The 13072-nt window shown below is 46.4% G+C and overlaps 1 protein-coding gene across 2 annotated transcripts in view; it reads left to right on the top strand.

Moving 5' to 3' along the window:
- The window catches only part of gpr153 (G protein-coupled receptor 153), a 74404-nt gene that overhangs the window by 41610 nt on the left and 19722 nt on the right, over positions 1–13072 (top strand). For both annotated transcript variants that reach the window (XM_085967288.1, XM_085967289.1), the window contains exon 4: positions 3278–3707. In XM_085967288.1, coding sequence (XP_085823414.1) covers positions 3278–3707 — 430 coding nt within the window. The remainder of the gene's footprint in view (positions 1–3277; positions 3708–13072) is intronic.

Genomic DNA, 13072 nt, shown 5'->3' with positions numbered 1-13072 from the left:
CAGCTGTATCAAATTGCTACAAAGAACACGGACTGCAGTGGCTCAAGAAGAAGGCCCACCACTTTCTCAAGTGCAACTGGGAGTGGGCAATAAATACCAGCCTTGCCAGCAATTTCCACATCTCGAGAATGCATTAAAAAAAAAAATGGCTGCCTGGTTGAAAATCCAACATCTAATCGCTGGCCCCTGTCGACTTTCCTTGTCACATCCCATGATGCATTTCCGCTTCCTCCCTCTTGTGTCCATAGCGCAGAAAACACTCTAGAAATCAGCAAAGGGTTCTTACGTCAACCACCAGTGTGGATGGCATTTTGAGTTGAGTGTGTGCACTGTTTTAACAGCCTGGTTACGAGTGGCCTCCATTTTGAGCTGCTGTCTTCTTCGGCCATTTTAAGCTCTCACTTTCTGATGCAGATTCCGGGTTGCCAACCCCTCCAGGATTGGCCTGGAGTCTCCAGGAATTCAAGACTAATCTCTAGGGCACTGCTGTGAGCAATCACGGGCGAAAAATCATTAGGGGCGTTATAAAAATGATGTGTTTTTTTTTCTCATTCTTTCAACACTTGTGTCTATTAGTTGTAGAAATGGGCCAGGCGGCTGTTTGATTATGCAGGGCTAGTGGAGGCGGGAGGGAGGTCTATGTGATGGAACCTCCGGGAATATGTCCAATTGGAGTTGGCAACCCTGGCCCCCTACTTCACGGCAGCGTTTACTTTACATCCTCACCAGCTCGTTGTGGTACTGGCCTCGCCAGAACATAGCACCTTTCCCACACGTGCGGTTTGTGTGTTGTTGCTTCCCCGAGATTTAGCTTGTGGCTGAGCTGCTACGTGGCTGCTCATTAACAGCTGAGGCTCAGCACACTCATATATTTAATGAGCTAAACTGGCCGATGAATAATGGAAGAGGGGATGTGTATGAATAATTTGCATTTTAATGTGTTTGGGGAGGGGCTATCCATGAATGCTTAATTCAGATCCTGCGGTACAGTAGTAGTAAATAATTAATTTCGTGCCTTGAAATACTAAACGCAGGAGATCAACGATAGCGTAAAGTTAATCAAAAAACATTGAAGTTTTACACAGGGACCAGGCCAGCACTTAGAAGAGAAGAGTTGCTGTTAAATGGGCTTTTGTGTATGTAAATATGAGCCTCATTGGGAACCTGCAACTCACAACCTGCGTTTGTCTCTATTTTGTTTGCTAATTTTCTCTGCTCCTCTCCTCAAGGCTGTGATTCCTTTGCCTCGGTACCATTCCACCAATGCTAGTCATCCGCTCAAAGTGGTCATACCTCAAATGTGAGCCACACAGTGATTTTCGACAAGCTATTCAAACACGAGGAGCGTCACAGAACAGCCTGATTCTGTCCACATGCATGCACGTGTGTGTATGTGTATATATCATGTGTGTGTGTGATATATGTATGTGTACATGTATGTATATTTATGTGTGTGTGTGTATAATTCCTGCTCCAGCTATGATCATCTAACTCAACACTGAGCTGGAAAATTAACCCTGAGATCTTCTTTGTCTGTTTACTTGCAAACAAGGCCCTTGCCGCCCATGACCTTATTGTAGATCATGGCCTTAACAGAAACTTGACTTACAGGTTATAACTCCTTGCCCCTTACTGAAGCCTCTCCACTTGGTTACACCTCCCACCACCTGCCCAGCCCAAAACGCTGCGACGCCGGTGTGGCCCTTATCACCAAATGTCATCTTGGTCTGTCCCTCTACTCCTTTGGCACCTTCTCCTCCTTTGAGCACATCAACTTGTTTCACTCCTCTTGTATCTCCTTTATAACCCTTGTTCTCTACCACTCCCCAAAACCCCACCCCAAGTTTCTCATCGAGATATCCTCACTCCTTTCCTCCTTCAGCCTCTGCACCCAGCGACTTCTCACCCTCAGTGATTTCTACCACTATCTCAACTCACCTTGCCCTCTCTCCTATGAGTTCACTGTCCTCCCTTAACCGCTTCCTCCATATAAACTCTCTTACCCATATTCACGGCCACGTCTTTGACCGTGCCATATTATGTGGCCTTTCTATTCCTATCGTCTCAATCTCTGATACTTGTATCCCTCACCACTCGCATCCCTTTTCCAAACCCATTACCTTCCGCATTCAGCCCTGGAAAAAAAACATTCCCAAGAACAGCACTTTCAAACTCACAACTGTCTGGCCTTTGGTCCTTCGATCGTGATGATACTTCTGCAACTATCGACCTGCTCAATCACATCCTCACCTACGCTTTTGATGCCCTTGTCCCCAGTAAAACCCTTACTTGCTCCCATCTTGGTCACTTCCCCTAGTATGGCCCCCATCTCCGTTCCCTTTTAGAAGGTTCACTAGACTGATTCCTGGAAAAGGGGGGGGGGATTGTCCTATGAGGAGAGATTGAGGAGACTAGGCCTATTTTCCCTGGAGTTTAGAAGAATGAGAGGTGATTTCATTGAAATATATAAAATTCTTAAGGGGCTTGACAGGGTAGATGGGAGGATGTTTCCTCTGGCTGGGAGTCCAGAACTAGGGGGTCACAGTCTCAGTATAAGGGGTTGTCTACATAGAACTGGGATGAGGAGAAATTTCTACACTCAAAGGGTTATGAATCTTTGTTATTCTCTACCCCAGAGGGCTGTGGATGCTCAGCCGTTGAGTATATCCAAGACTGAGATTGATAGGTTTTTGGACACCGAGGGAATCAAGGGATATGGAGATCGGGCGGGAGAGTGGAGTTGAGGTAGAAGATCAGCCATGATCTTATTGAATGGCGGAGCAGGCTCGAAGGGACGAATGGCCTACTCCTGCTCCTATTTCTTATGTTCTTGTCAGGGATTTAAATGAGTGAAGCGGGGCTCATGATAAAGTGGACTGGACGTGATCTGTGGAAGAAGCAGGTTTGAGGGGCCCAATGGTCTTTTTGCATTCCGTGTTTTCTTCTGTACTGCTTGTAAATGACCTTTCACCTTATCCGCAGTTATTAACCACGGGGAACAAAACTTTAAGGCCGTTCTTCATAAGCAGGTTTACAGGGATGGCCGGAGGCTCATGTGGAGCATAAGCACAGTCCTGGACCTGTTGGGCTGAATGGCCTGTGTTCTGTGCTGTAATTTCCACGCAATACAATATTTTCATACATAGTGCACAGAAAGAAAATCAGGTTTATTGAGTATCATTCACACTAATAATGGCTGAACAGTATAGTTTAAGTGGTGGTTTATCTGCATTTACAGTCAGGACAGATGTGTAACTGTTTCTGTTAACTGTTCCAGGTTGAGCAACACCAAGAAGCAAGCGGTACACACAGTGATGGGGATCTGGATGGTGTCCTTCATCCTGTCTACCTTGCCTGCAGTGGGCTGGCATGACACCACGGAACGTTTCTACGCCAAGGACTGCCGCTTCATCGTCACAGAGATAGGCCTCGGTTTCGGGGTCTGCTTCCTGTTATTGATCAGCGGGAGCATAGTGATGGGCGTGGTGTGCATTGGCATTGCCCTCTTTCAGACTTTCACCACCCAAGCTGGAAATGACATCAACAAGAACAAATTCAACGTGCCCACAATAATAGTGGAAGATGCACAGGGTAACAGGAGGTCATCCATTGATGGCTCCGAACCATTAAAAACCTCTCTACAGATAACTTACCTGATCAGTGGAATAGTCTTTATCTACGACTTTTTGACTGGATTTCCCGTTTTGGTAAGTCGCTGTCTTTTATGCTGTTAATACAACATGTTTGGGGTGGATTTCACTTTGGGTAGTAAAATTGTATACGTGGTTATAAAGAATGGGTTTACGGTTTCCCGATACATCGCAGGCAGAGGAAATCTTCCCCAGTTGTTACCTAGGAAATCTCTCGGTGAAGTTAAAATAACTCAATGGGGCAGAAACAAAATGAAGAAGAATTGTTCCCTAAAGCCAACGGGGAAATCTTCAGAAGCAACAGGGTCAATGCAACAAATCCTCTTTGGGATCAGTCTCAGTTCTTGCAATCTCAGCAACTCCACGCTTTTCCCATCTCATTAGTGTTTCTTTCTGATTTAAATATTTTTTTTAGTTCAGAAATTATATACGTACACAAAGGTGAAGTTCTTGCATTTATATAGCTCCTTATTACATCTCTCAGAAACAACTCAAAGTGCTTGACATAGTGAAATACCTGTTATTTTGTAGACAAATATGGTGGCCATTTTTCACATTTCAAGTTGGCAATAAGATGACAAAAAGAAAAATTTGCATTTATATAGCGCCTTTCACAACCACCGGACGTCCCAAAGCACTTTACAGCCAATGAAGTACTTTTTTGAAGTGTAGTCACTGTTGTAATGTAGGAAATGCGGCAGCCAATTTGCGCACAGCAAGATCCCACAAACAGCAACGTGATAGTGGCCAGATAATTTGTTTTAGTGATGTTGGTTGAGGGATAAATATTGGCCAGGATACCAGGAATAACTCCCTTGGCTCTTCGAAATAGTGCCATGGGATCTTTTACATCCACCTGAGAGAGCAGATGGGGCCTCGGTTTTAACGTCTCATCTGAAAGATGGAACCTCCACCAGTGCAGCACCCCCTCAGTACTAGATTTTTTTTTTGTGCTCAAGTCTCTGGAGCAGGACTTGAACCCACAACCTTCTAACTCCGAGGCGAGGGTGCTACCCACTGAGCCACGGCTGGCACGTGAGTGACGAGTTCATCTATGTTTGTGAAGTTGGTCGAGAGAATGATGTCCAGAACACCAGGGAAAACTCCTTGCCCTCTTTAGAATAGTGCCATGGGATCTATAACATTCACCTAAACCAGTAGAACAAGCAGGCAGGACCTCAATTGAACTTCTCATTCAATGGACGGCACCTCCAACAGCACAGCACTCCCTCAGCACTGCACTGGAGTATCAGCCTGGATTATGTGCCCAAGTCCCTGGAGTGGGAGTTAAACCCACAACCTTCTGATTAGAGTGAGAGTGCGACCAACTAAGCCAAGATTCAATACTTTTATACGGTTTAGTAAAGGGTTACCTCTTTATTCTTGTACTATCTGCAGCCAAGGATTATTAAAGCTTTCTCATAAGTATTATGTTTATTTCAAAAATAGATTTTGTTCCAAAAACACACCAAGTGTACATGGTTATCCTTTTACATCAGATGCAGTACAGTTTCAGGGCGGAGTATATGAATGTTTTTTTTTCTGAAATGAGCACTTATTTCCCATTTATGGCCATGCATTCAATTTAAGAATGGTTGACTTTTCAGCTGTCAGTTCACGGTCTTGATATGGAGAGGAGTTAACTTTATTGTAAAGTTATTTTCTAGAATTTATGAACGACATGAATTTATAAATGACTCGTGCATAAAAATAAATTAAATTACAGCTAAGTTGTCATCCATAATTTCACTTCTGTCAAGTGTGTGCGTGCCAGGAGGGGTTTGACTAATGGCTGCCATGGACTGGAATTGCTCAGGCCTGCCCTGCTGGGCGAGCCTGGTAGGGGTGCTAAGAGATAGTATGGTACGGGACAGCTGAGGGCTGCCGTGGCCTTGGATCACTGAGGTCTGGCATGGCAGGGAACGCTGAATGTCGTATGGATGCCAGCCAGTGGCTCAGTGATAGCACTTTCTTGTCTCCGAGTCAGAAGGTTGTGGGTTCAAGTCCCACTCCAGAGATTCAAGCACATACTTCAGGCTGACACTCCAGTGCAGTACTGAGGGAGTGCTGCACTGTCGGAGGTGCCATCTTTCAGATGAGATGTTAAACCGAGGCCCCAACTGCCTTCCCGGGTGGACAGAAAAGATCCCACTGCATTATTCAACATCACTAAAACAGATTATCTGGCCATTATCACATTGCTGTTTGAGTGATCTTGCTGTGCGCAAATTGGCTGTCGCGATTCACTACATTGCAACAGTAACAACCCTTTAAATGTATTTAATTCGTTGTAATCTGTTTTGGGACGTCCTGGCGTTATGAAAGATGTTACATAAATGCAAGTTCTTTCTTTCATTGAAACTTCTAAAAGACGCTGAAACTTGTTCAGGTTACTCTCCATTCATACATTAATGGTAGGCCGAGATGATGTCAACTTCGTAGAATTGTTTCTATGTCGAAATAATCAATAAATGTTTTAATGGGAAAAGGCTTCAGCAAACACTCTACAGACATTAACTAGCAGTTAACAAGTATTTAACAACTTTTTTATTTAGTCTTTGATTTTGAACCATAGAAATTTACAACAAAGAAAAGGGCCATTTGACCCATCCTGTAGGTGCTGGCTCTTTTCCTGAATAATCCAGAACTAATCCCACTGCTGTATCCCTATACAGCCTCATATTTTCCTCTGCTTCAAGTACTTTTCCAATTTTCCTTCAAAGAGACAATGGTTCCTGCCTCAATCGTGCCCTGTCGCAAAGTGTTCCACCAACCCTGTTTGTAAATAAATTACAAAAGGGCAATGTGGACGATAATGCAGTTGTAAGGGAATTTAGGAAAATTTACAGGAATTCACCAGCTGTTAACAAGCCCCGAACAAGTTTTACTATTTACTGATTAGACCTTTGCATATATTTGAAAATTTGCTACACAGTCACATCCAAGCTTGGAATCAAAGTCACACCCGCGTCGCTTGTACATGATGCCATTGTGATGAATACGATGCACAGCTATACTGACTACCCCCCCTCACCACCAAAGTATTAAGGTGGCAATAGAAAGACATTCTTGGTAAAGTTGCTTGAGTTCGGGGCATCTGTTTGATTGCTAACACCTTTGTCAAGGCTTATGTGTACCACAGGGGCAGGGACTGGTACGATAAGTGCAGGCAATGCATCAAGCATCTGCGGAAGTACATTCGACTTCACTACGGCTACTAATGGTGGAGCTGTATGTCACTCTAGCGCCCACAATTAGTCCCACTCCTCCTGCTCTTTCCCATAGTCGGACCATTTTTTCCCCTTCAAGTATTTATCCAATTCCCTTTTGAAAGTTACTATTGAATCTGCTTCCACCGCCCTTTCAGGCAGCGCATTCCAGATCATAACAACACATCTGCCCCTCTGGTTCTTTTGCCAGTTACTTAAGTCTGTGTCCTCTGGCTACCGACTCTCCTGCCAGTGGAAGTACTTTTTCCCTATTTACTTGTAAAATCCCTTGTAATGTTAATCTGGTGTTCTCACAGACTGTAACTGGGGTCGTTCATGGACCTTAGCTGTATACCTGGGGCCAGATTTGTGTTAGTTCTGCCACCTACAGGATTGTTCCTTAATTCCACTTACATTCTCATACCTATTACTCCTGCCATATCCTTACGTTTCCATAGTTAGTCTCCACTACTTACTATGTCGCCTCTGACTTATGGAATTCAGTATTCATTGTGTGAGATGAATACTTCAAAAACTCAAGTGAACAGCCTAGTGCTTCGCAATGCTCTTTGTGCATTTACATGTGTGAGAGGGCATAGACATAAGCAACAAAAGAGATTCCAAACATCTGGAATTTAAATTATGAGGCAAGACTGAGGTGGTTGATCCTGTTTTCTTTGGAAAAGAGAAGCCTTTGGGGGCCTACCAAATTGGAGTTTTCAAGATTAGAAAGAGGATAGGCACAGTTGACCCAGGAAAATTGTTCATTATTTTCAAATACCTACAAATCTAAGTTACAATTGAGGAAGCCGGGAAATCAGGCAGAACCTCATCACCCAACGGTTAAGAGATTTGTAGAATAAGTTACATGGGGACCTTAAGTAAGTTTAAGAGACAATTAGCTTCATTTCTGGAGAGAGAAGTTGAATTGAGGGCTGAGAAGGTGGGTAGAACATAAGAATTTCTAAGTAGTGGAAAAGGTCATTAGACTGAACAAGCCCATCCTTTTTCATAGATCAACCCACCTACCTGAATTGATCAATTAAGCTTGTTGGGGCTGATGGCCTCTTCTTTTTCCTGCCTTGTGTTTTCTGCTCCTTGTTGGCTTCTAATTATGATGGATTGTTGGGTCTGTTTTGTGTTACTTTCTTTTGTACCCTCGTTTATTTTTCGTCTTCTGCCTTTTCAACGCTGCTGCAGATTTGAACATTTTAAAAGACCATCCGTCTGAAGAAGTATCCCACTGAAGTCATTCAGCAAATAACAATACTGCCCGATATTTCCTGTACCACATGCGTATGACATTTCTAGAACTGTGTTTTTTACCAAGCATTTTGCTCAGACAAAAAAGCATAACAAAAGAGTGATATTTATTATTTAGCTTCTGTTTAAAAAAGGTGTTGAATTTAAAAACTATGATCTAGAGATAACTGTGTGAAATATCAGTGAAATAATTGGGTTAATACCTTTTAAAATAACAGACCAAGTAATAGTGTATGACTTAATGGGTAAATAAAGTACAAAGCCATATTAGCCGGATATATATCAGGTTTGATTCCTGGTCAGAGCCAAGCTGGTATCAGACACAAAAGCAGTAGTGTTCCATAATTGGCCTCAGGACCCCATAGTCTAGGGAAGAGAATAATTACCCAGGGTCTGTGTTCCTGATTGCTATCAAGTAACCCCAGCTGGGCAGGGTGTGTAGACATTGGCTAGGGACAAGATAGAGGTTGGCCAAAATGGCCTCTATATATACATAGAACATCCAGCACTCAGCATCCAGCCTCATGCTTGAAGAATGACCACTATGGTGAGGTATCTGAGGCCGCTGGCATCGGGGGATCTGTAACTCAGCAAGAGTCAGTGCCTTTGGGAAAGGAAGGGAGAAAAGGGGGAGAAAGTAAAACTTTCTTTCCCCCATCATCTTAAATGTCCCCCATTGCCCATCATTCCCCATCAGAGAGCATTGGAGGGTGGTCTTATCATTTTTAATCTTCCCCCTCTGTTTATTATTGAACATAAACGCTACCGACCGCTGGTCGGTAAGTAGGGTGAAGCGTTTGCCGGCTAGGTAGTGGCGCCAGTGGCGCACTGCCTCCACGATGGCTTGGGCCTCCTTTTCCACGGAGGAGTGTCTGATCTCGGGCCCTTGGAGGGTCCTCGAGAAGAAAGCTACGGGCCGCCCCACCTGGTTGAGGGTGGCCGCCAAGGCGAAGTCAGACGCGTCACTTTCCACTTGAAATGGAGTGTTCTCGTCCACTGCCTGTAGCGTGGCCCGCTCAATATCCTGCTTAATGCTTTTGAAGGCGGCGTGGGCCTCAGCAGAGAGCGGGAAAGAGGATGCTTTCAAGAGGGGGCGGGCTTTGTCGGAGTAGTTGGGGACCCATTGGGAATAATAAGAAAATAACCCCAGGCACCTTTTCAGGGCTTTGGGAGTGTTGGGCAGGGGCAGCTCCCGTAGGGGGCGCAATCGGTCGGGGTCTGGCCCGATTTCCCCATTCTCCACCACGCTGCCTAGTATGCAGAGGCGCGTGGTGTTGTAAACGCACTTGTCCTCGTTGTAGGTGAGGTTGAGTTTTTGTGCGGTTTTCAGGAACCTCTCGAGGTTCGAGTCGTGATCCTGCTGGTTGTGACCGCAGATGGTGACGTTGTCGAGGTAGGGGAAGGTTGCCTGCAAGTGGTGGTCATCGACCATGCGGTCCATCTCCCTCTGGAAGACCGAGACCCCATTCGTCACCCCAAAGGGGACTCTGAGGAATTGGTAGAGGCGTCCGTTTGCCTCGAAGGCGGTGTACGGGCGGTCCTCTGGTCTGATAGGGAGCTGGTGGTACGCTGACTTGAGGTCGATGGTGGAGAACACCCGGTATTGGGCGATTTGGTTCACCATTTCTGATATGCGGGGTAGCGGGTAGGCGTCTAGTAGGGTGTACCTGTTGATCGTTTGACTATAGTCGATCACCATCCGTTTCTTCTCGCTACCCCTTACCACTACCACTTGGGCGCGCCACGGGCTGTTGCTGCGTTCAATAATGCGCTCTTTCAGGAGCCTGTCTACCTCGGTCGCGATAAACCGCCTGTCCTCCCAGCTGTACCTCCTGCTTTTGGTCGCTATTGGCCGGCAGTTAGGGGTAAGGTTCGCGAATAGCGAAGGCGGCTTTACCTTCAGGGTAGCCAGACCGCACACTGTGAGGGGCGGCTGGGACCCACCGTACTTGAGCGTGATGCTTTGGTGGTTGCACTGGAAATCCAGGCCCAAGATCACGCTCGCACATAGGTTCTTCATGATTAATACTTTAAAATTATCATATACAGTTCCGTTAACGCACAATTGTACCGTGCAGTAACCCAGAATGGTCGATGTCTGGGTTTTATCAGCCATAGAGATGGTACCCTGAGTAGGGACCACCTTTAGGGAGAGTTGTTGTGCCAGTTCTGGGTGGATAAAGCTCTCCGTGCTTCCACTGTCAATTAAGCATTTAACCCGGCACCCGTTTACCTCGATGTCCACCATTGATCTGGATAGCGGGTGCGGCCTGGTCTGGTCCACTGTGACCGATGCCACTGTAGGGCCCGGATCGATACAAGATGGCGTCCACGCTGTCTGCTCACAAGATGGCGGACCCCACGAGGTCGGGCAAGATGGCGTCCAAGATGGCCGCTCCCACGGCGCACACGCGGCGGTGGCGGGTTTTCCGGCGGTTGGTTTTCCGGCGGGGTTCCCTCTGCACACCTTCCCGAAGTGCCCCTTCTTACCGCACTTAAAGCAGGTGGTGCCTTTCGCCGGGCACAGGTTTCTGGTGTGCTTTGGCTGCCCGCAGAAGTAGCAGTTGGGTCCCTGACGCGTCGCGGCTGTCGTAGGGCTTCTGGGGGGAGAGCGGGGCCCAGCCGGTGTCGGGCTGTCGGGCGGGGAAGATGCCTTCCAAGATGGCGGCGCCCTCGGTGCACACGTGGCGGCGTGGACGGCGCGGGCTGAAGAGTAGGCGTCCGAGTTTCTCTGGGCCACATCCAGGGATCGCGCGGTGTCCGCAGCCTGTTTCAGGTCCAACCCCGTTTTTTCCAGCAGTCTTTGCCGGATGTAAGTGGAGCTGAGGCCTGTGATGAAGGCATCGCGAACAAGCTCGTCAGTGTACACTGCGGCTTTTACATCTCGGCACTTGCAGTCTTTGCCAAGCATTTTCAGGGTGCTTAGGAACTCCTCCACCGATTCCCCAGGTCGCTGTGCGCGGGTAGCGAGCAGGTGCCTAGCATACACCTCATTCGTAGGCTGCTGGTAATGCGCCTTTAAGATATCGCAGGCGGCCAGGTACGTCTCGGCGTCTTGGATGAGTGGGTAAACCCGGTGGCTTACCCAATTCCGCAGAATTCCGAGTCTCATCCTCGCAGCGTCCGTAGCGTCTTTGACGGCTGCGGAATTGTCCAGGAAGAATTCCATACACTCAAACCAGTGTCCGAAGCGTGCTGATGCGTCCGGAGCATGTTGATCCAAATCCAAACGTTCGGGTTTCAGGAGTTGATCCATAGTGTTGAAAAATAAGTTAATAAAATTGATGTGCCTCAATAATTCCGAGACTCGAAGTTAGCAGAACAAAAACAAGGCTTTTATTAACTTAGAAAGTAACACGTAAGAGAGAGAGATGTCTTCCTTCTGAAGACTGAGGCCAGACTGAAGCTAGCTTACAAACGGGGCCAGGTATGGGCGGAGCCCTACACACAGCACATTCCAGCACATTTCAGTATACAATACAGCACATTCCAGTACACAATACAATGAGGTCTGGGGGAAGGGAAATGACACTGAAACCGATCTCAGTCACAGGCAGTGGTGAATGGAATATTTCATCACAGGTGGGCTGCTCCCAGACTACTGCCAATGCTACTTCACATACAACTGCTGTGGAAATACATGAGTGCTTCTCTAGTTGACTCACCCTCCATTTCCCCCCCTCCCCTCCCTACGCCCCATTCTTCTTCCATCACTGATTGATGAGAAACGGCTGAACTCTGCTTAGGGGCACGCTGCAACCTGGAAGGATTCGGTGATGGTAATAGAAACTGCAAAGGCCTCACGCCCTTTGTGAGACAGGCTGTTAATGATCTGGGTTTGTTAGTGTGCACAGAGGCTGGCCCTCTGAGCGTAGTGCACCAGGTCCTGTCATCACCAGCCCAGTCTGAACATTGCAGCAGCAGTTTACTGCACAAAGGCCAAGCATTCCTTGTGTGCCTGTCAAGCGTGTGCTGCATAACCTGAAGAACATACACAAGTCAATATTATGTTGTGTTCAAAATTCTGAAGGGTTTTGAAAAGAATAAATAGGGAGAAACTGTTTCCACTGGCAAAAGGGTCGGTAACCAGAGGACACAGATTTGAGGCAATTGGCTGAAGAACCAGCGGGGAGATGAGGAGAATTTCTTTTACACAGCGAGTTGTTATCATTCGGAATAAGCTGCCTGAAAGGGGCAGTGGACGCAGATTCAATAGTTACTTTCAAAAGGGAATTCGATACAGACTTGAAAAGGAAAAATTTGCAGGGCTAATGGGAAAGCGCGGGGGAATGGGATTAATTGGAGAGCTTTATCAAAGAACCAGCACAGGAGCAATGGGCCAAATGGCCTCATACTGTGCTGCATGATTCTAAGCGCTAAGTATGTTTCTTATTCGTATTTAAAATGAGGAAAAACCTCATTCCTGAGGTGTTTATCACCATATTCGTTCACTTTATATCCACTTTTTTGACTATCCCTATTAACTGACTGCTCCACAGAGCTTGCCACATCCTTTACTTCAATGGCACAATATTGATTCATGTGGAAAGAGTAGGGGGAGTGGGACTAATTGGATAGCTCTCCCAAAGAGCCGGCACAGGCACAATGGGCCGAATGGCCTCCTTCTGTGCTGTGCCATTCTATCATTCCCAGTGTCCCAGCCAATAATCCTCCCTCATCCAAATACCATAAAAAAAACAGATTGACCGATCATTCATCTTAAAGCGGTTTGTGGGATCTTGCTGTGTGCCAAATGGGCTGCCCCGTTTGTCTAAGTAACAACAAACTTCAAAGTAATTGATTGTAGGCGAAGCTCTTTGAATTGTTCCTGAGAGGTGCGATGAAGATAAATGCAAGTCTTTCTTTTATTCTGCAGCTGGCAGAAATGAGTCTTTTTGTTCTGCCTGTAAAGGACTTGTCTGAAAAAAAGGTCACACAACATTGTCTTGC

Source organism: Somniosus microcephalus, chromosome 25 (assembly GCF_052327205.1).
Source record: "Somniosus microcephalus isolate GS21.2 chromosome 25, FLI_Smic_1.0, whole genome shotgun sequence".
Taxonomy (NCBI): domain Eukaryota; kingdom Metazoa; phylum Chordata; class Chondrichthyes; order Squaliformes; family Somniosidae; genus Somniosus; species Somniosus microcephalus.
The sequence above is the reverse complement of the archived record's forward strand: the minus strand, read 5'-3'. Positions and strand labels throughout refer to the sequence as shown.